Source organism: Ranitomeya variabilis, chromosome 5, assembly GCF_051348905.1.
Source record: "Ranitomeya variabilis isolate aRanVar5 chromosome 5, aRanVar5.hap1, whole genome shotgun sequence".
NCBI lineage: Eukaryota > Metazoa > Chordata > Amphibia > Anura > Dendrobatidae > Ranitomeya > Ranitomeya variabilis.
Window position 1 is genome coordinate 136,269,510 of NC_135236.1, and position 22,759 is coordinate 136,292,268.

The following is a 22,759-nucleotide window of genomic DNA, read 5'->3' on the forward strand; positions in this document are numbered from 1 at the left end:
ACGCCACCGAGGTAGAGACGCCGCCGAGGTAGGGACGCCGCCGAGGTAGTGACGCCGCAGAGGTAGAGACGCCGCAGAGGTCTTGATTGATGTCCATGACAACCTGAACTCGTGACACAGCACAGCACTTTCCCCTGACACTGCTGGAGCTATTTTTTTTATTGTTTGTTTGGATCAAACAATAAAGGGCTGGATTTGTCCCTGACATATAACATCGGGAATATCCTCATAAACAATGTCTTCAAAGATGATAATCAGGTCATATAGGGCAGAAGTAAGATTTGGACAGGATGTTTGACCCTGTAGCATCTCAACCTTTTTGACAATATAGACCTAATTGATGTACCAGGCACCTGAGCATTAATCTTCATTTTTAGCAAAATGACATATTGAGTTGGAACTGTAGAAAGACAACTATTAAGTAGTGGTGACTAGTGATGAGCGAGCGTGCTTGGATAAGGTGTTATCTGAGCGTGCTTGAGTGCTAATAGAGAATCTTCGGCGTGTTATAGTAGTATGTTTGAGCCTCCGCAGCTGCATGTCTCATGGCTGTTCGACTCGACTTTGGGGAGCAAAAGCCTTTTGACTGGATACCTTTAATTTCAGTATATCCAAAGACATACTGATAGGGAAATTAGATTGTGAGCCCCATCGGGGACGGCGATGAAAATGTGTGCAAACTGTAAAGCGCTGCGGAATATGTTAACACTATATAAAAATAAAGATTGTTATTATTATTATTTCTTTGTACATAGTTCGATTTTAAACACATTGATAGATATTTTTTAAAGTTGGACAACCCATGACATATCTTGACACGTTGCAGTAATTTTTTGACAACATATGTGCCATTTGTTAAATCTGTCACACTGCCGTGATTTGGGGAAATATATATAATAAGTGTCTAAATCCTGACCAAGCAGTATGCCTTAGACACTTCACTTTTAGAAGCTGACGTGCATGGAGGAAATGACGCTAAATTGTGGCCCAAGTAGTTATTAAATTTATCACATTATTTGAAGCAAATAAGACATTACTTAGAGTAAAGTCACACAAAGTGAAAATACATTGATAAATATGGGACAATGTATATTTTACTGGCAGTTTTGTCTTTAAAAAATTAAGGTAACATCTGGATGTAATGGAAAATTCTTTTCGTTGGGGTTCACGCCCGTCCATTGTGTACATTTCACTCTACGTTCGCTCTCTATGTCTATACATTTACATTTATTTATTATTTATTATGCTTTGCTTATATAGCTGTATCATATTCCGCAGCTCTTTACATACATATTAAAAATAATCCTTTAACATCTAAACAGTCGTCATAGTGCAAAACCCTCAGTATTTTTTTTAAATCTCATATGATTAAAGTTCTATCTGTAAATTCTCTTTACTTTTCCATAATCATACAAATTAAAAAAATAAATAAATGAGATTTTACACAGTAACAAACAATAGTTATGGGATGTTCTGACCAGAATCTCTTTATAATATTTAGAAAATGGTTAAAGGGGTATTCTCAAGTTTGGAAGTTATCCTCTATCTACAGGAAGCACCTCGTGTGGATAAACTGTGATAGATCTCGCGCACTGCCTGTCAGTTCATTCTTATGGGAGTGCCAAAGACCAACCTAGCGCAGTGCTTGGTTATCTCTGGCGGTCCCATTAAGAATGAATGGAACTGACCCCCCAGCAATTGTGAAGTTATCCCCTATCCAAACTTGAGAATATCCCCTTAAATTGACACTATCGTCAGTATTTCTGTAATGTGTTTCGTTTGTATGTTGTCATGTCAAGCCCTATAAAATGAAAAAAATGAGATCTTGCCGATTTCACGTGTGCTTACTTCTTTACTGCATAAGGGTTAAAAGAAAAGCATCTTGGTTTACAGCCTGAAGTAGAAAAACAGTATCATCTCATTATTGTTAGTTGGCAGAGAAATAATGACAAAATTACAGGCCAATTACAGAATTACAGGGCAAGTGAGGCTACTTTTCAATTTTACTCATGTAGGAATAAGTGTCTATAAAGTCTCTGATCCGGACTTTGAAGTGGGCAGATATTTCTAGAATAGGGGTATCCCAACCCCCATTTTGCTTTTATTTTCAGTGAGGAAGTGGCTGTTCATGCACTTATCGCTCCATTCACTTTTAGGGTTCTTAAAACACCACTCCAGTGGGGTTTTTTTTAATTGCAGCGCTGAAGTGGTGCTTCTAATCTAAGGTCCCTGACCCTAGTGTGATCCTTACCTGCCACTGTCTTCACCTTCTATCGATGCTGCTTTGATTGGTTGGTCTTTAGCAGGTTGTGACCTGCCAGATCACTCCATTGTTTGCTACTAGTGATGAGCGAATATACTCGTTGCTCGGGTTTTCCCAAGCATGCTCGGGTGATCTCCAAGTATTTTTTAGTGCTCAGAGATTCAGTTTTCATCGCCGCAGCTGAATGATTTACAGCTATTAGCCAGCTTGATTACATGTGGGGATTCCCTAGCAACCAGGCAACCCCCACATGTACTCAGCCTGGCTAATAGCTGTAAATCATTCAGCTGCGGTGATGAAAACTAAATCTCTGAACACTAACAAAACTCAGAGATCACCCGAGCATGCTCGTGAAAACCCGAGCAACGAGTATTCTCGCTCATCACTATTTGCTACGTCACTTTTCAATGTAAGCCTATGACAGCCTAGTTCTGGCTCTTATAGACTTACATTGACCGATTAGTCAGAAGCTGTGGTTATAGGATGTCGCTGCGGGATCAGAGCGATGCCTATAAAAGGTGAAGATGGTGGCAGGTAAGTAGGATACTAGTGTCAAGGACCTTAGATTAGTGGCACCACTGCAGCACTAAAACAAAAAATGATGGAGTGGTGCTTTACAATAAAAAAAGAAGTTCCATTATCATCTGCCTTAAAGAGCTAAAAAAAATACCGGTATAACTACATCACAAATTCCTGTTGAGAAAATGATTACTTTCTGTCCATGTTATACAAGCAACATGTGACCTGCCAGGACATATGGAAAACAATATATAGATATTACAGCTTGGAGCCTAAAACTTGATATTCATTTTCTATAGCTTGCCCTTTATAAGGATCTGAAATTGTAACAACAATTTTACAACAATTTCTTCCAATGCCTGGATATGTCTCTCCTTACATAATGTGTTTCTGATGATGGCTTCGCTCTTGCATTCCTTCATATAGTAACTGTACTTTTCTCTCCGCATTTCTGCAGAATGGTTGTTTAGTATTCCAGAAGAGTTTGCAAATGTGTCTCATAAATCATTGTAATGAGCTGGTTGTATTAGCAGGAGACTGAACGGAAATGTAACTCTGTTATGTGGATAGACACAGTATTAGTCCAAACCTAATTCAACTACAGATTTATTAACCTGCAGTCTGAAAGACTTCCAGGAAACATGAATGCAGCATTGGAAATATTTTTTTTTTCTGTATTGTTAAAGGACATAGCCTACACGATAGAGGTCAGAACAGGAGCATGTCTGAGTTGATGAGCCTTCAGTTTTTCTTTTTTCTTTTTTTGTAGTCCTGGACTTGGTGGTCAAAGCTGTAAAGGGACAAGTGTAGAGCACATGGTTTGTGAGAATTTCCCATGCCCCAAGGGAGGTTCCAGTTTTAGGGACCATCAGTGCCAATCTCATGGCCGCAACATCAACAAAAAGAAAACTCCCCTTACAGCTGTAATCATCGATGGTAAGTCTTCTAATTAACTGATAATTGTACTCTTATTCTTAACGGGTTTGTCTACTATGTTGACATCCCTTTTTAAATAAAGTCTCCACTATAAAGCAAAAAAAACTGTATCCTCCCATACTGGCTTCTTTCCATCGATGACAGGGCTCACGTGATATTGTTATGCCACTTGTGTCCTGTAGCCAATCAGCGTTCACTAATGGCTGCTGCACTCTCGTTTTTTCCGCTTGTCCGAGATTCATGCCTCCTGACGGATCTTGGACAAACTGAAGTAGCACAACAGCCTTATAAAGGCCTCTGATTGGCTACAGGGCTCACGTGACATAAGAATGTCACGTGAGCCCCGGTGCTGACATCGTTGGAATGGCAGCGTACCGGAAGTTAGAATTCAGTGTTTTTATATTATAATCAGGACCACTTTATTTAAAAGGGGTTGTCTGGTTAGTGGACAACCTCTTTAATGTGTCAGTCCTATTAATGTTGTTTTTTTATTGTTTTTTTCCCCAGATAAACCGTGTGAGCTGTATTGTACCCCCGTTGGCCGAGATGCCCCAATGCTTATGTCAGACAGAGTCCTGGATGGAACACCATGTGGTCCTTATGAGGTGGATCTCTGCGTTCATGGCAGGTGCAAGGTGGAGTAGCTCACATGTTTTGTTCCTCAGGTTACTTTGTTTGTTAGTGCAGAGCAAGATGAGGTAATGTTCTAATGTTTTGCTAGTATCCATCTTCTTTGCCCCTGATTGTAATGCAGAGCAGAGATTCACATTCCTTAGCTGTATAAACTAGCTTTTAATTTCAGATAATTATGCTTTCTGTATTTATTTGGATTATGTACATTAGTTTATAGTCTGTTCAAGCAAAAAGTAGGAGGCTTAGACTTTCTCTAAAGTTACAGAAGACACAAAGAGGTAGGGAAAGCTAATGCTTGCTTATTTAATCAAAGTAAGAGAAAATCCTTCCAATCATGAAATGGGTAAATCTAGATATTCTTTACCAAAATATACATATGAGGCCATATACTAGAGAACGCAAACTAACATTGAGCATTAATTGTACAGTCCTCCAACACTGCAGGCATTACATAGTTACATAGTTACATAGTTATTAAGGTTGAAGGAAGACTGTAAGTCCATCTAGTTCAACCCATAGCCTAACCTAACATGCCCTAACATGTTGATCCAGGGGAAGGCAAAAAAAACCCATGTGGCAAAGAGTAACTCCACCATGGGGAAAAAAATTCCTTCCCGACTCCACATACGGCAATCAGACTAGTTCCCTGGATCAACGCCTTATCAAGGAATCTAGTGTATATACCCTGTAACATTATACTTTTCCAGAAAGGTATCCAGTCCCCTCTTAAATTTAATTAATGAATCACTCATTACAACATCATACGGCAGAGAGTTCCATAGTCTCACTGCTCTTACAGTAAAGAATCCGCGTCTGTTATTATGCTTAAACCTTCTTTCCTCCAGACGTAGAGGATGCCCCCTTGTCCCTGTCTCAGGTCTATGATTAAAAAGATCATCAGAAAGGTCTTTGTACTGTCCCCTCATATATTTATACATTAACATAAGATCACCCCTTAGTCTTCGTTTTTCCAAACTAAATAGCCCCAAGTGTAATAACCTATCTTGGTATTGCAGACCCCCCAGTCCTCTAATAACCTTGGTCGCTCTTCTCTGCACCCGCTCCAGTTCAGCTATGTCTTTCTTATACACCGGAGACCAGAACTGTGCACAGTATTCTAAGTGTGGTCGAACTAGTGACTTGTATAGAGGTAAAATTATGTTCTCCTCATGAGCATCTATGCCTCTTTTAATACATCCCATTATTTTATTTGCCTTTGTAGCAGCTGCCTGACACTGGCCACTGAATATGAGTTTGTCATCCACCCATACACCCAGGTCTTTTTCATTGACGGTTTTGCCCAGAGTTTTAGAATTAAGCACATAGTTATACATCTTATTACTTCTACCCAAGTGCATGACCTTACATTTATCCCCATTAAAGCTCATTTGCCATTTACCAGCCCAAGCTTCTAGTTTACATAAATCATCCTGTAATATAAAATTATCCTATTACGATAGTCTTTGAAATGTTGAGGTCACTTGCAGTCAACTGATGTTTCACCCAGTCCACCAGCCCACCATCAGAGCCTGCACTTTTTACCATGGAATAACTTTTGAGATTTTCCTTCCTATTTTACAGAATCTCTATTCGTTAAGGGGAAAAAAATAAAAAAATAAAAATATATATATATATATATATATATATATATATATATATATATATATATATATATATATATACATACACTCACCGGCCACTTTATTAGGTACACCTGTCCAACTTCTTGTTAACACTTAATTTCTAATCAGCCAATCACATGGCGGCAACTCAGTGCATTTAGGCATGTAGACATGGTCAAGACAATCTCCTGCAGTTCAAACCGAGCATCAGTATGGGGAAGAAAGGTGATTTGAGTGCCTTTGAACGTGGCATGGTTGTTGGTGCCAGAAGGGCTGGTCTGAGTATTTCAGAAACTGCTGATCTACTGGGATTTTCACGCACAACCATCTCTAGGGTTTACAGAGAATGGTCCGAAAAAGAAAAAAAATCCAGTGAGCGGCAGTTCTGTGGGCGGAAATGCCTTGTTGATGCCAGAGGTCAGAGGAGAATGGGCAGACTGGTTCGAGCTGATAGAAAGGCAACAGTGACTCAAATCGCCACCCGTTACAACCAAGGTAGGCCTAAGAGCATCTCTGAACGCACAGTGCGTCGAACTTTGAGGCAGATGGGCTACAGCAGCAGAAGACCACACCGGGTACCACTCCTTTCAGCTAAGAACAGGAAACTGAGGCTACAATTTGTACAAGCTCATCGAAATTGGAGAGTAGAAGATTGGAAAAACGTTGCTTGGTCTGATGAGTCTCGATTTCTGCTGCGACATTCGGATGGTAGGGTCAGAATTTGGCGTAAACAACATGAAAGCATGGATCCATCCTGCCTTGTATGGAGCATCTTTGGGATGTGCAGCTGACAAATCTGCGGCAACTGTGTGATGCCATCATGTCAATATGGACCAAAATCTCTGAGGAATGCTTCCAGCACCTTGTTGAATCTATGCCACGAAGAATTGAGGCAGTTCTGAAGGCAAAAGGGGGTCCAACCCGTTACTAGCATGGTGTACCTAATAAAGTGGCCGGTGAGTGTGTGTATATATATATATATATATATATATATATATATATATATATATATATATATATATATATATATATATATATGTCTGTCATCCTGGTATGTGTGTCCCTTATCCTAAGCCCCATCCTGGTATATATCCCCCATCTTGGTATATGTCCCGTGTTCCGCCACTGTTCTTTAATGTATAGAAGAAAATAAACTGTTATACTCACCAGAGTCGTACATAGCAGAAGTATAATGCACCCCCCATACTCCTCAATCTTACACCGATGCCTCTACTTTGTGCCAGTCATTACACTGGTTACCCATCCACTCCAGAATCCAGTACAAACTTATTACCCTCACCCACAAAGCACTCCATGGCTCAGCACCACCCTACATCTCCTCCATGGTCTCAGCCTACCACCCTACCCGTGCTCTCCGTTCTGCTAATGACCTGAGGTTAGCATCTTCAATAATTAGAACCTCCCACTCCCGTCTCCAAGACTTTTCACGTGCTGCGCCAGTTCTTTGGAATGCACTACCCAGGTGCATACGATTAATCCCCAATCACCACAGTTTTAAGCGTGCCCTAAAAACGCACTTGTTCACACTGGCCTACAGTCTCAACGCATTAACCTAACTATCCCTGTGTTGCCCATTCAAAATTTTTACCATAACCAGATTCCTCGCATCATGTTCTCACATGCTTTATGCATTTAATAGCCCTCTGTGTCTGTACTGGTACATACTTAGGCTTATAACCGGTTCATGCAGCATTACATCAACACCCGATTCTTACACCTTGACTGGTCAAAACAATGAAAGCAATTGTTACCATCCACCTTTTGTGTCTCCCCTTTTCCTCATAGATTGTAAGCTTGCGAGCATGTCCCTCATTCCTATTGGTATCTCTTTTGATCTACTGTATATACTCGAGTATAAGCCGACCCGAGTATAAGTTGACCCCCCTAATTTTGCCACAAAAAACTGGGAAAACTTAATGACTCGAGTATAAGCCTAGGGTGGAAAATGCAGGAGCTACCAGTAAATTTCAAAAATAAAAATAGATACCAATAAAAGTAAAATTAATTGAGATATCAGTAGGTTAAGTGTTTTTGAATATCCATATTGAATCAGGAGCCCCATATTATGCTCCATACAGTTCATAATGGGCCCCATAAGATGCTCCATACAGTTCATGATGGGCCCCATAAGATGCTCCATATTAAAATATGCCCCATATAATGCTGCACAAAGGTTAATAATGGCCCCATAAAATGCTCCATAGACACATTTGCCCCATACAGTACTGCATAAAGGTTTATAAGGGCCCCATAAGATGTTCCATAAAGATATTTGCCCCATATAATGCTGCACAAACGTTGATTATGGCCCCATAAGATGCTCCATAAAGATATTTGCCCCATATAGTGCTGCACAAACGTTGAATATGGCCCCATAAGATGCTCCATAAAGATATTTGCCCCATATAGTGCTGCACCAAGGTTGATTATGGCCCCATAAGATGCTCCATAAAGATATTTGCCCCATATAGTGCTGTACAAACGTTGAATATGGCCCCATAAAATGCTCCATAGAGATATTTGCCCCATATAGTGCTGCACAAACGTTGAATATGGCCCCATAAGATGCTCCATAGAGATATTTTCCCATATAGTGCTGCACAAACGTTGAATATGGCCCCATAAGATGCTCCATAAAGATATTTGCCCCATATAGTGCTGCACAAACGTTGAATGTGGCCCCATAAGATGCTCCATAGAGATATTTGCCCCATATGCTGCTGCTGCAATAAAAAAAAAAAAAATGACATACTCACCTCTCATCGCTCAGGCCCCCAGCACTTGCAATATTCACCTGTCCTCATTCTGACGCCGCTGTGTCTTCCACGTCCTCGGCACTGATGCTCAGGCAGAGGGCGTGCACTAACCACGTCATCACGCCCTCTGACCTGAGCGTCACTGCAGAGGACGCAGAAGACGGAGCGGCGCCCGGAACGAGGAAAGGTGAATATCGCGCAGTGCTCCCCCTTCCTATCATACTCACCTGCTCCTGGCGCGGTCCCTGCATCTCCAGTCTCCGGGCACTGACAGCTTGTTCCAGCGTTGAGCGGTCACCGTTACCGCTCATTGCAGTAATGAATATGCGGCTCCACCCCTATGGGAGTGGAGTCGGGTCCATATTCATTACTGTAATGAGCGGTACCATGTGACCGCTCAACGCTGGAAGAAGCTGTCAGCGCCCAGAGACCGGAGATGCAGGGACCTCGCCAGGAGCAGGTGAGTATGTCACAGCCGCCGCTCCCCCGCCGTCCCCCCTGCGACAATGACTCGAGTATAAGCCGAGAGGGGCACTTTCAGCCTAAAAAAATGGGCTGAAAATCTCGGCTTATATTCGAGTATATACGGTATGTATTTATTGTTTTGCTGTAATGTTTGTTGTATGTACAAGTCCCCTCTAAAATGTAAAGTGCTGCGAAATATGTTGTCGCTATAGAAATAAAATTATTATTATTATAGTATAATGCATCCCGTAGTCCTCCATGTAATATACTGTACAACTCATAGTCATCCATGAAGTATAGACCTGTCCTCTGCCTTCGAAACAGTTGACCACTGCCTCCTACTACACATCCTCTCTTCCTTTGGTGATAAGACCTTTCCCTATCCTGGATCTCCTCATACCTTACCAACTGCACATTTAGTGTTTCCTACTCCCACACTACCTCCTCATCTCGCCCTCTCTCTGTTGGTGTCCCTCAAGGCTCTGTCCTAGAACCCCGTTCTCTTCTCAATCTATACCTGTGGCCTGGGACAACTCATAAAGTCCTATGGCTTCCAGTACCAGCTATATGCTGATGACACTCCGATCGACCTCTCTGGCCCAGATGACACCTCTCTGCTCTCCAGAATCCCAGAGTGTCTATCAGCCATATCTTCCTCCTTCTCCTCTCTCTTCCTCAAGCTCAATGTGGACAAATCTGAACTAATTATCTTTCCTCTATCTCGCATACCTTCCCTACCTGATCTATCACAATAACGGACATCACGCTCTCCCCCGTACCAGAAGTATGCTGCCTCGGAGTAACCCTTGACTCTGCCCTGTCCTTCAAACTGCACATCTAACCTCTCATCACCTCCTTTCCCCTCCAGCTCAAAAATATTTCAAGATTTCGTCCTTTCCTCAACCCTCACTCTACCAAAATGCTTGTGCATGCCCTAATCATCTCACTCCTAGACTACTGCAACATCCTCCTCTGTGGCCTACCTTCTATCACTCTCACACCCCTCCAGTCCGTCCTTAACTCTGCTGCCCGACTAATTAATCTTTCTCCGCGCTACACTCCTGCTTCCCCTCTTTGCAAGTACCTTCACTGGCTCCCAGTTTCCCAGCGTATCCAGTTTAAACTACTAACACTATCTTACAAAGCCATCCATAACCTTTCTCCTCCATATATTTCCGAACTAATCTCTCAATATCTTCCCTCACGTAATCTCCAGTCCTCCCAAGACTTCCTAAATTCCTTCCTAATTGCCTCCAAGATTTCTCCCGAATAGTCCCCATCCTCTGGAATTCTGTGCCCCAACACGTCCGATTATCCACCACATTTGGATCCTTTAGACGGAACCTGAAAACCCATCTCATCAAAAAAGCTTACAACCTGTAATGACCACGTGGCCACCTCAACACCATCGGAGCTACTGCAACCCCCGACCTCTCCTTCCTCATAATCCTGTAGAATGTAAGCCTGCAAGGACAGGGTCGTCTTCCCTCTGTACCAGTCTGTCATTGTTAGTTTATTTACTGTAAGTGATATCTGTAATTTGTATGTAACCCCGTCTAATGTACAGCACCATGGAATTAATGGTGCTATATAAATATATGATAACAATATAATGCACCACAGTCATCCGTAAAGTATAATGCATCCCCATAGTCATCCATAAATTATAATACACAGCCTATAGTTATCCATGAAGTATAATGCACCACATAGTCACCCATAAAGTATAATGCACCCCATGGCCATCCATGTATTAGTATGGCCACTGATTTTTTTTTTTTAAATACTCACCTTTCCTTCATTCCCCTGCCACGTGCATATTCTTGTGAAGCAGTCAGCTTCTGGCCTCTGATTGGCCAGCAGTGTGTATTGTAATGCGTGGACTCGATGTGTCTGTTCGCCAGAATACACTTAAATTAGATGTGCATCCGAGGACACACATCCAGTTGAACTTTCTGCTGGTGCTGGTGGGCTCCTGACCCATCGGGCCTGGTCGCAGAGGTGACCACGGTTGTTACGTCGCTGCCAGTAGCACTATACATTCCTCAGTCTTAACACAGAGGAAAACAGTTATTCCGGCCTAACACACAAATTAAGGCCACATCACAATACCGTACATCGGACCAGTGTTACTCTATGGGACAGCTCACATCACCGTTTATTTTCTCGGGTGTATTCAGCGTGTGTGTAAAATCGCATCATGCTGCGATTGTAACCGAGACTCGGCCGAGACTCGCCAATGCAAGCCTATGGGTGCGAGAAAAAAAATCGCACAGCACTTGGACCATGCGAGTGCTGTCCGATTTTTGCACACCGGTGTCCTTTGAAAAGCCGGCAAATCACGTGCCGCATACAGTAAAATCACACTGACAGGTTAGAAAAGAATAAATAGACTAGATACAGTGGGTATGGAAAGTATTCCGACCCCTTTAAATTTTTCACTCTTTGTTTCATTGCAGCCATTTGGTAAATTCAAAAAGTTCATTTTTTTCCTCATTAATGTACACTCTGCACCCCATCTTGACTGAAAAGAACAGAAATGTAGAAATGTTTGCATATTTATTAAAAAAAGAAAAATTGAAATATCACATGGTCATAAGTATTCAGACCCTTTGCTCAGTATTGAGTAGAAGCACCGTTTGAGCTAGTACAGCCATGAGTCTTCTTGGGAATGATGCACCAAGTTTTTCACACCTGGATTTGGGGATCCTCTGCCATTCTAACTTGCAGATCCTCTCCAGTTCCATCAGGTTGGATGGTGAACATTGGTGGACAGCCATTTTCATGTCTCTCCAGAGATATTCAATTGGGTTTAGGTCAGGGCTCTGGCTGGGCCAGTTAAGAATGGTCACAGAGTTGTTCTGAAGCCACTCCTTTGTTATTTTAGCTGTGTGCTTAGGGTCATTGTCTTGTTGGAAGGTGAACCTTCGGCCAAGTCTGAGGTCCAGAGCACTCTGGAAGAGGTTTTCATCCAGGATGTCTCTTTACTTGGCCACATTTATGTTTCCTTCAGTGACAACCAGTCATCTTGTCCTGCATCTGAAAAACACCCCCGTATCATAATGCTGCTACCACCATGTTTCACTGTTGGGATTGTATTGGGCAGGTGATGAGCAGTGCCTGGTTTTCACGACACATACTGCTTAGAATTATCACCAAAAAGGTCTATCTACGTCTCATCAGACCATAGAATCTTATTTCTCATAGTCTGGGAGTCCTTCATGTGTTTTTTAGCAAACTTTATGCGGGCTTTCATATGTCTTGCACTGAGGCGAGGCTTCCGTCCAGCCACTCTGCCATAAGAGCCCGACTGGTGGAGGGCTGCAGTGATAGTTGACTTTGTGGAACTTTCTCCCATCTCCCTACGGCATCTCTGGAGCTCAGCCACAGTGATCTTGGGGTTCTTCTTTACCTTTCTCATGAAGTCTCCCACGATTGCTCAGTTTGACTGGACGGCCAGGTCTAGGAAGACTTCTGGTGGTCCCAAACTTCTCTTCTTCCATTTAAGGATAATGGAGGCCACTGTGCTCTTAGGAACCTTGAGTGCTGCAGAAATTCTTTTATAACCTTGGCCAGATCTGTGCCTTGCCACAATTCTGTCTCTGAGCTCCTTGGCCTGTTCCTTTGACCTCATGATGCTCAATTGGTCTGACATGCACTGTCAGCTGTGAGGTCTTATATAGACAGGTGTGCGCCTTTCCAAATCAAGTCCTATCAGTTTAACTAAACACAGCTGGACTCCAATGAAGGAGCAGAACCATCTCAAGGAGGATCACAAGGAAATGAACAGCATGTGACTTAAATATGAGTGTCTGAGTAAAGGATCTGAATGCTGATGACCATGTGATATTTCAGTTTTTCTTTTTTAATAAATATGCAAAAATTTCTTCATTTCTGTTTTTTTCAGTTAAGATGGAGTGCAGAGTGTACATTAATGAGAAAAAAAATAACTTTGTTTCATTGCAGCCATTTGGTAAATTCAAAAAAGAGTGAAAAATTTAAAGGGGTGTGAATTCTTTACATACCGAGTGTATATAGATGTCAGTGACACATACTGTATATGTATATATATACAGTCATGGCCAAAAGTATTGACACCCCTGCAATTCTGTCAGATAATACTCAGTTTCTTCCTGAAAATGATTGCAAACACAAATTCTTTGGTATTATTATCTTCATTTAATTTGTCTTAAATGAAAAAACACAAAAAGAATTGTCCTAAAGCCAAATTGAATATAATTCGACACCAAACATAAAAAAGGGGGTGGACAAAAGTATTGGCACTGTTCGAAAAATCATGTGATGCTTCTCTAATTTGTGTAATTAACAGCACCTGTAACTTACCTGTGGCATCTAATACGTGTTTGCAATAACTAAATCACACTTGCAGCCAGTTGACATGGACTAAAGTTGACTCAACCTCTGTCCTGTGTCCTTGTGTGTACCACATTGAGCATGGAGAAAAGAAAGAAGACCAAAGAACTGTCTGAGGACTTGAGAAACCAAATTGTGAGGAAGCATGAGCAATCTCAAGGCTACAAGTCCATCTCCAAAGACCTGAATGTTCCTCTGTCTACCGTGCGCAGTGTCATCAAGAAGTTTAAAGCCCATGGCACTGTGGCTAACCTCCCTAGATGTGGACGGAAAAGAAAAATTGACAAGAGATTTCAACGCAAGATTGTGCGGATGTTGGATAAAGAACCTCGACTAACATCCAAACAAGTTCAAGCTGCCCTGCAGTCCGAGGATACAACAGTGACAACCCGTACTATCCGTCGGCGTCTGAATGAAAAGGGACTGTATGGTAGGAGACCCAGGAAGACCCCACTTCTTACCCCGAGACATAAAAAAGCCATGCTGGAGTTTGCCAAAACTTACCTGAAAAAGCCTAAAACATTTTGGAAGAATGTTCTCTGGTCAGATGAGACAAAAGTAGAGCTTTTTGGGCAAAGGCATCAACATAGAGTTTACAGGAGAAAAAAATAGGCATTCAAAGAAAAGAACACGGTCCCTACAGTCAAACATGGCGGAGGTTCCCTGATGTTTTGGGGTTGCTTTGCTGCCTCTGGCACTGGACTGCTTGACCGTGTGCATGGCATTATGAAGTCTGAAGACAACCAACAAATTTTGCAGCATAATGTAGGGCCCAGTGTGAGAAAGCTGGGTCTCCCTCAGAGGTCATGGGTCTTCCAGCAGGACAATGACCCAAAACACACTTCAAAAAGCACTAGAAAATGGTTTGAGAGAAAGCACTGGAGACATCTAAGGTGGCCAGCAATGAGTCCAGACCTGAATCCCATAGAACACCTGTGGAGAGATCTAAAAATGGCAGTGTGGAGAAGGCACCCTTCAAATATCAGGGACCTGGAGCAGTTTGCCAAAGGAGAATGGTCTAAAATTCCAGCAGAGCATTGTAAGAAACTCATTGTTGGTTACTGGAAGCGGTTGGTCGCAGTTATTTTGGCTAAAGGTTGTGCAACCAAGTATTAGGCTGAGGGTGCCAATACTTTTGTCTGGCTCATTTTTGGAGTTTTGTGTGAAATGATCAATGTTTTGCTTTTTGCTTCATTCTCTTTTGTGTTTTTTCATTTAAGACAAATTAAATGAAGATAATAATACCAAAGAATTTGTGTTTGCAATCATTCTCAGGAAGAAACTGAGTATTATCTGACAGAATTGCAGGGGTGTGAATACTTTTGGCCATGACTGTGTATATATAGTCATATATATGTGTATATATATATATTACATGAACAGTTTCCTGGAAAGTGGATTGGTAATCGTGGGCCAGATGAATGGCTACCAAGGTCTCCCGATCTGACCCCCTTAAACTTTTATCTTTGGGGTCATCTGAAGGCAATTGTCTATGCTGTGAAGATACGAGATGTGCAGCATCTGAAACAACGGATACTGAATGCCTGTGCTAGCATTTCTTCTGCGGTGTTGCTATCAGTTTGTCAAGAGTGGGAGAAGAGGGTTGCTTTGACAATCCAACAAAATGGGCAGCACTTTGAACACATTTTATAAGTGGTCATAAATTTGTAAATAACTCATGAAAGAATAAAGTTATGTTAAAACCAAGCACACCATTGTTTTTCTTGTGAAATTCTCAATAAGTTTGATGTCACATGACCCTCTTGCCATTGGAAAAAATAAAGTTGGAATCAAAATGGCCGACTTCAAAATGGCCGCCATGGTTTACACCCATCTTGAAAAGTTTCCCCCCTCCCATATACTAATGTGCCACAAACAGGAAGTTGTTATGACCAACCATTCCCATTTTGTTTAGGTGTATCCATATAAATGGCCCACCCTGTATATACACACTGCTCAAATAAATAAAGAGAACACTAAAATTCCACATCCTAGATATCAGTGAATGAAATATTCCAGTTGTAAATCTTTAGTCATTACATAGTGGAATGTGTTGAGAACAATAAAACCTAAAAATTATCAAAGTAAATCACAACTAATATCCCATGGAGTTCTGGACTTGGAATGATGCTCAAAATCAAAATGGTAAGTGAAGTTACAGGCTGATCCAACTTCAGTGGAAATGCTTCAAGACATGATGTAAAAGAGGTAAAAAACACAAACAACAGTATTTCTCACCTATCCGCAGAGATGCTTTTAATCCATTTGTCCCACGATGGGTCCAGCTCTGCTACATCCAAATGGCAGGCTGCATGGATGCATGATGCATCCATACAGCCTGTCATCCAATCATCCTGTCATCCTATGGCATTCGCTGTGACATCACATAGGTGACATTGGCCGTGAACTCACAGGAACTGTCAAACAGCACCGCGAGCAGAATTTTCTCACGCTCGCAGTGCTCTTAGACAGAGATGACAGGCTGTATGGACGCATCATGCATGTATGCAGCCTGGCATCTAAATGTAGCAGAGCTGGACCCGTCGTGGGGCAAATGGATTAAAAGCATCTCTGCGGAAAAGTGAGGAATACTGTTTGTGTTTTTTACCTCTTTTGCAGATGACGAGGGAATGGGTGAGGTTATAAGCATGGTTTAATTAAGAATAGTAAAGGAGTCTGTGTCATTCTTTAATTTAAAGGACTTTTTTCTGGGTGTCTGTGTTTTCTTACAATGTGACTATGGGGTTGGTAACGAGGGTGCCTTATTGATGCCTCTCTATTACTAGCCTCTGGACTTGTTGTCACCTGTCAATACAAAGGTGACATCAACCCCCCCCAACTGTTACCCCACTTGCCACTGCTACAGGGCAAGTGGGATGAGCAAGGCTAAGTGCCAGAATTGGGGCATCTCATAGATGCGCCTTTTTTGGGATGGCTGAGAGCTGATGTTTTTACCCTGAGGGGGGGCAAGTATCCATGGCCCCTTCCTAGGCTATTAATAACAGCCCGCAGCTGTCTGCATAGCCTTTGCTGGTTATTAATTATCGGGGGAACCTACAACATTTTTTTTAGGGTCCCATTTTAATAGCCAGTAAAGGCTAATTATATAGCTGTGAACTGAGCTCCATGGGTATTACCCCCTTCCCAGGCTATAAATATCTGCCTCCAGCCGTCGGCTTTCCCTCTGCTAGTTACGAAAATTGCGCGGGAGCCCATGTCATTTTTTTCCGAAAAATAATCTTTTATTAATTAAATACATGTCCAGTAATTTGCACACACTGCACTAATTGTATTTGTCACTGACCTCTATATATCTACCTATTCCATTTGTATTTACTATATGTAATCCATCTCTTCTATCCTGTCATCTCCTGCAGTGATTTTACAGAACACAGCAGACGAATTACCGCCTTTTCTTCTTTCTATGTAATATATATACATATATACCGTATATACTCGAGTATAAGCCGACCCGAGTATAAGCCGAGACCCTTAAGTTTGCCACAAAAAAGTGGGAAAACATAATGACTCGAGTATAAGCCTAGGGTGCAAAATGCAGCAGTTACCGGTAAATGTCAAAAATAAAAATAGATACCAGTAAAATTAAAATTAATTGAGACATCAGTAGGTTAAGTGTTTTTGAATATCCATATTGAATCAGGAGCCCCATATAATGCTCCATACAGTTCATGATGGGCCCCACAAGATACTCCATATTAAAATATGCCCCATAAAATGCTGCACAAATGCTGATTATGGCTCCATAAGATGCTCCATACAGACATTTGCCCCATACAATTCTGCACAAATGCTGATTATGGCCCCATAAGATGTTCCATACAGACATTTGCCCCATACAATGCTGCACAAATGCTGATTATGGCCCCATAAGATGCTATATAGAGACATTTTCCCCATATGCTGTTGCTGCAATGAAAAAAAAAAATAAATCACATACTCACCTCTTGTCGCTCAGGCCCAGGCACTTGCTATAGTCACCTTTCCCTGTTCCATCGCTGGGCGCCGCTGTGTCTTCTGCGTCCTCTGCACTGAAGTCACTGCAGAGGACGCGGAAGACGGAGCCCGGCGGTGGAATACGACCAGGTGAATATCGCACAATGCCCCCGTTATACTTGCCTGCTTCTGGCACGGTCCCTGCACATCCCTGGTTCTCCGGGCGCCGGCAGCTTCTTCCTGTGTTTAGCGATCACATGGTACCGCTCATTACAGTAATGAATATGCGGCTCCACCCCTATGGGAGTGGAGTCGGGTTCAAGAAGCTGCCAGCGCCCAGAGAACCAGGGATGTGCAGGGACCGCGCCAGGAGCAGGTGAGTATGATTAGACAGCTGCCGCTCCCCCTCCCCTGCTGACCCCTGGGAATGACTCGAGTATAAGCCGAGAGGGGCAATTTCAGCCTAAAAAAATGGGCTGAAATTCTTGGCTTATACTCGAGTATATACAGTATATGTGTGTTTGTGTGTGTGTGTCACTGACATCTATATATCTATGTATTCTATGTATATATATCTATATCTATCTATATATATATTGTAGTGCCGCGGTAGCACAATTATGCAGTGATGAGGCAGTGACCCAGCAAAGTTCCAACACAAAGTCTCTTTAATGCGGTTACTTCACAGAATTTATATCCAATTTATACATGTATGTATCATGGACCCGTAGAAGCGCTGTGTGTAGCGCGAAACGGCCGTCGTCTCTCCCTGCACACTCCTTTCACCACTCCACTCCCCCTAGCCTTTGAAGATGTTTTTCATGCTTGAATAAAAAGGTACTTTCAACCTCAGGATCGGTGAGTGCTGCCGCATTTTTCTGTGACTATTTGCCAATTGTTTCTAATTTCATGCGAGCACCTCCGGTCAGCTATCGGTGTACCTGAGTACATGCTTATTGTGTCCCTGGTCGTTCGGGCTGTGCTGCTCTACTTTTGCCTCTTGGATGTTACATTATACATGTATGTACCATTAATGTCCAATTCACAGCACTACATAGTACCCGGTATCCTCCAGGTCGCTATCGGGAACCATGTCCTCCGGACTACAGTCGCTAAACACGTCAGTCCTCCTCTGAACATTTGCCGTGGGCGACTGCACCGCTGTGCACGCTAGGAGTGCCAGGCGTCTCAGCTCCCCTGGCTGCTTGGCTCTGCTTGCCTGTGTTGCCTTACACAGGAGCTCTGCAGAGCCGACTGCTCTGCCCTTTAGTATACACCAGAGTGAAACTGACTCTGACCCTGACACACCCATACCCTTTACGGCAGGGATTTTAACTGGGATCTGTGGCCTTCAGCCACATGGAAAACCCGGGCCTGGAATGAAACGGACTGCACGACTACCATCCTGCAGTCTGTTTCAAAATACAAAAACCCCAGAGCAGGTTTTCCCAACTCTGCCTTGGACACTAACATGCCCAACACTAACACTTATTTTTTTTAGAAAGTAACACCTCCCCCAAAGAAATATAATATAGGGAAAAAAAGAGGGTCCATTCAAAAATAACTAAAATCATCAATATTTATTCAAATTATTAAAACAGTTTAAAAATTCAAGCAGAACTAACATATAGTGGCACACACCAATCAAAAAGGATATTAATTCAAGTATTGTATTTGGCTCATAGGGTTTCATGAAATATGTCACTCAGAACAGTCCTCTTTTATAGCTGCCAGGATACCGCCCACCATTACCATATTAAATGCACGTGCAAACAAATAGTAGGGCTTTCCTATTCCTGACCTTACATAAAGACAGCGAGATTTTACCCTCGACAGATGGAACAAGAGTGATCAATATAATACTTATACTCACATAGAGTGCCTGAGAGCCAAGTAAAGGGAGGTATCAAGATGTGAGTGCCACCACCCCGACGACGCCGTTTCGCCAAATGCTTCTTCAAAAAAGGGGGCGATAGTTTTAGACGGAAATGCCTTTATTTTATAGGAAGGTGCAGAGCGCTCATTGGTAGTCAGTGCTTATTCGGCGCATGTCAATTACATCCTGCACGCCCCATTGTAAGTGACTTCCGATCAAACCGCGCTGGAACGCCGCGTGGAATGCAAGCGGACCTTACTGCGCAGGACCGGAAGTCAGAGTGGCTGCTGAATAGACATGTGCACCTTCTGACCAACGATGAGTAAGTATATACCGGAGCGTGAAATGCCGGAGGCGTGGCTATCTGTCAAAAGTGCCCGAGGAAGTATCATTAAGAATATGCTCACGCATAAAGTGACAAAGTGCACAAAAACATTAAATAAAACATGTGAGTATATACCGGAGCGGTTATCTATCAAAGGTGCCAGAAAAAAATCATTTATTTACAATCACGTAAACGGACCTTACTGCGCAGGACCAAAAGTCAGGACAACTACTAAATAGGCCTGCTGACCAGCAAAAAGAGAGTATATACCAAAACATGATATGCCAAAGGCGTGACTATCTAAGAAGAAGTGCCAAGGAGGGATACGATCCCTCATAAAAGTGACACAGCGTAAGCCCCATAAACAAACATAATGTGAATATATCTCAAAGCATAATCTGCCACAAGACATTAATATATATCTACCACAAAACGTGGCTATCTAAAAAATACCTGTAATAACCTATAAAGTGACATATAAAACTTATTTTTTTTAGTCTGCATTGCAATCACTGCTATGCCTGTGCCTGCAATACACTCTCATGGCCTCCGTGCACATCCTGGCGAGAACACACAGCGACCCCTACCTGTGACACCGTGTGTGTGTGTGAGTGTGTTTTGACGAATATTTCCTTTGAAAATGATGTGTAAATGACAGAGAGAATTGCTGTATGTAAAAGCTCATGTTAAAATCGCATTGCAATCTGATAGCAATCGCACTGCATTCAGATGTAAATTGGAAAAATCAGATTGTACTCGCATGACACTCGTGTGACTCTTAACAGGGAGACACGGACCGATTTTTCATACGTTTAGTGTGACTCCAGCCTAACGCATAAGATCCAAAAACACTTCAACATTACTTTTTGAATAAAATGAATATAAAAAATATAAAGGCCTATGCTCTAGTTTGATGCAGGCTAACATAGGCAATCAAGGAATCATTTTGTTATATGAAGACAATTCCTGGTTACTGTGTAGTTGTAGCTCATGTAGGATGGATCGCAAGAGTCAGTACACATTATCTAGCACAACAAATCGAAGCGTACACAGTACTGCAGTGGAGCAGTCACACGATACTAGTGCTGTTTCGTATGGCTTTTAAATAGATTATTGACCTATTAAAAAATTGTTGCAAATGTTATAAAACAAAAAGGATTAATATAATCAGTTGTTTAAAAACTCAGCTTAACTTCTATGCTCTGCATTATTCCTCTGTCGCCTGCCAGGCACCTGCTACACCGCTGCGCTGCTCTGGGAAGAAGCAACAGTGGAGGGAGAAATTGTATGCCCCCCCATAGAATTTAGTGCCTAGGACAAATGCCATTGTGGCCTTCCCTGGAGCTACACCAGTGGTCTGGACCTAATGGTCCATAAACAGATGGTGAAATGCAGAAGTCTGAATTCAGTCTTAGATAAATAGAACTGTTTTTCCATTGAATAAACGTCTGCAGCAAATCGGACAAATGAGAATTTACCTTAAATGGTCATATTTTGGCTCACATTGTAGCCATCTTTTGGTGGCACTAAAGGGATAGTTTGATATTTTCGGCAAAACTGTTTTGCACCTTTTTCCAACGATCAATGTCCATAAGACTTTGTACCAGCTTGGTCTCCACAAAGAGAAGTAGCATCTTCGAAAAGCCAGTACAATGTGGTAATCAATTGTACTATTTATGGTTAACCTTTATGGTGGCAAATTGATCAGATTAGCTGACAGTGCGTGAATTGGGGGCATGATGTAGTTTTGAAGAATTTAGCATGCTTTAACAGGTTTTCAACACCTTGAAAAATTTTGAAAAGCACTGAAGTCTGCTGAATACTAACAGTGTGTAATATATTCACTGTTAGGATTAGACTTGCCGATTCGAGTAGTCGTCATGTGACCCTCAGTATGCGACTTGCATACTTGCAGTCACGTGCTGATTAGATTCTCAACCACTTTTACGAGAAAATTTAGAGAAGCACATGAGACTCTAGAGCAGATGAGAATCTAATATGTAATTTGCATTCCTGTGGTCGCATGCCAACTAGATTCTCATCTGTTATTCTAAAGGCTCTGTTTACAGAAGCGGATCAGAAGCTAGTCAGTACGTTGCCACAATTATTCATGGCGCATACTTGTGGTCCTGTGACAACCACTTGAACCAGATAGCAGAGCCAAGACCTAACAGTTTGTACATTAGACACTGTAAGGCTATGTGCACACTTTGCGGGGTCCTCTGCAGGTTCTCCCGCAGCGGATTTGATAAATCTGCAGGGCAAAACCGCTGCGGTTATCCCTGCAGATTTATCGCGGTTTGTTTTGCGGTTTCCGCTGCGGGTTTACTCCTATACTATTGATGCTGCATATGCAGCAATATGCTGCATCAATAGTAATGTTAAAAATAATAAAAATGGTTTATACTCACCCTCTGACGTACCGATCTCCTCGGCGCTGCATGTGGCGGTCCGGTTCCAAAGATGCTGTGCGAGAAGGACCTTTGTGATGTCACGGTCATGTGACCGCGACGTCACGGTCATGTAACCCCGACATCATCTCAGGCCCTGCTCGCACACCAACCCTGATACTGGACGGCCGCGTGCAGCGCTGAGAGGTGAGTATATCATTATTTTTTATTTTAATTCTTTTTTTTTTTTTACACTAATATGGTTCCCAGGGCCTGGAGGAGAGTCTCCTCTCTTCCACCCCGGGTACCATCTGCACATTATCCGCTTACTTCCCGCATCGTGGGCACAGCCCCATGCGGGAAGTTAGCGGATCAGTGCATTCCTATGTGTGCAGAATCGCAGCGATTCTGCACAAAGAAGTGACATGCTGCGGAATGTAAACCGCTGCGCTTCTGCGCGGTTTTTCCCGCAGCATGTGCACAGCGGATTGCGGTTTCCATAGGGTTTACATGTAAATGTAAACGCTATGGAAACTGCTGCGGACCCGCAGCATCAAAATCGCCGCGGATCCGTGGTAAAACCCGCAAAGTGTGAACATGGCCTTAGCATTCAGTAAACTGCACT

General features: G+C 42.4%; 1 protein-coding gene across 3 annotated transcripts in view; it reads left to right on the forward strand.

Moving 5' to 3' along the window:
* Nucleotides 1-22,759, forward strand: part of ADAMTS17 (ADAM metallopeptidase with thrombospondin type 1 motif 17) — a 383,062-nt gene that overhangs the window by 237,360 nt on the left and 122,943 nt on the right. For all 3 annotated transcript variants that reach the window (XM_077263365.1, XM_077263367.1, XM_077263366.1), the window contains exons 13-14: nucleotides 3,552-3,718; nucleotides 4,226-4,353. In XM_077263365.1, the coding sequence (XP_077119480.1) occupies nucleotides 3,552-3,718; nucleotides 4,226-4,353 (295 nt within the window). The remainder of the gene's footprint in view (nucleotides 1-3,551; nucleotides 3,719-4,225; nucleotides 4,354-22,759) is intronic.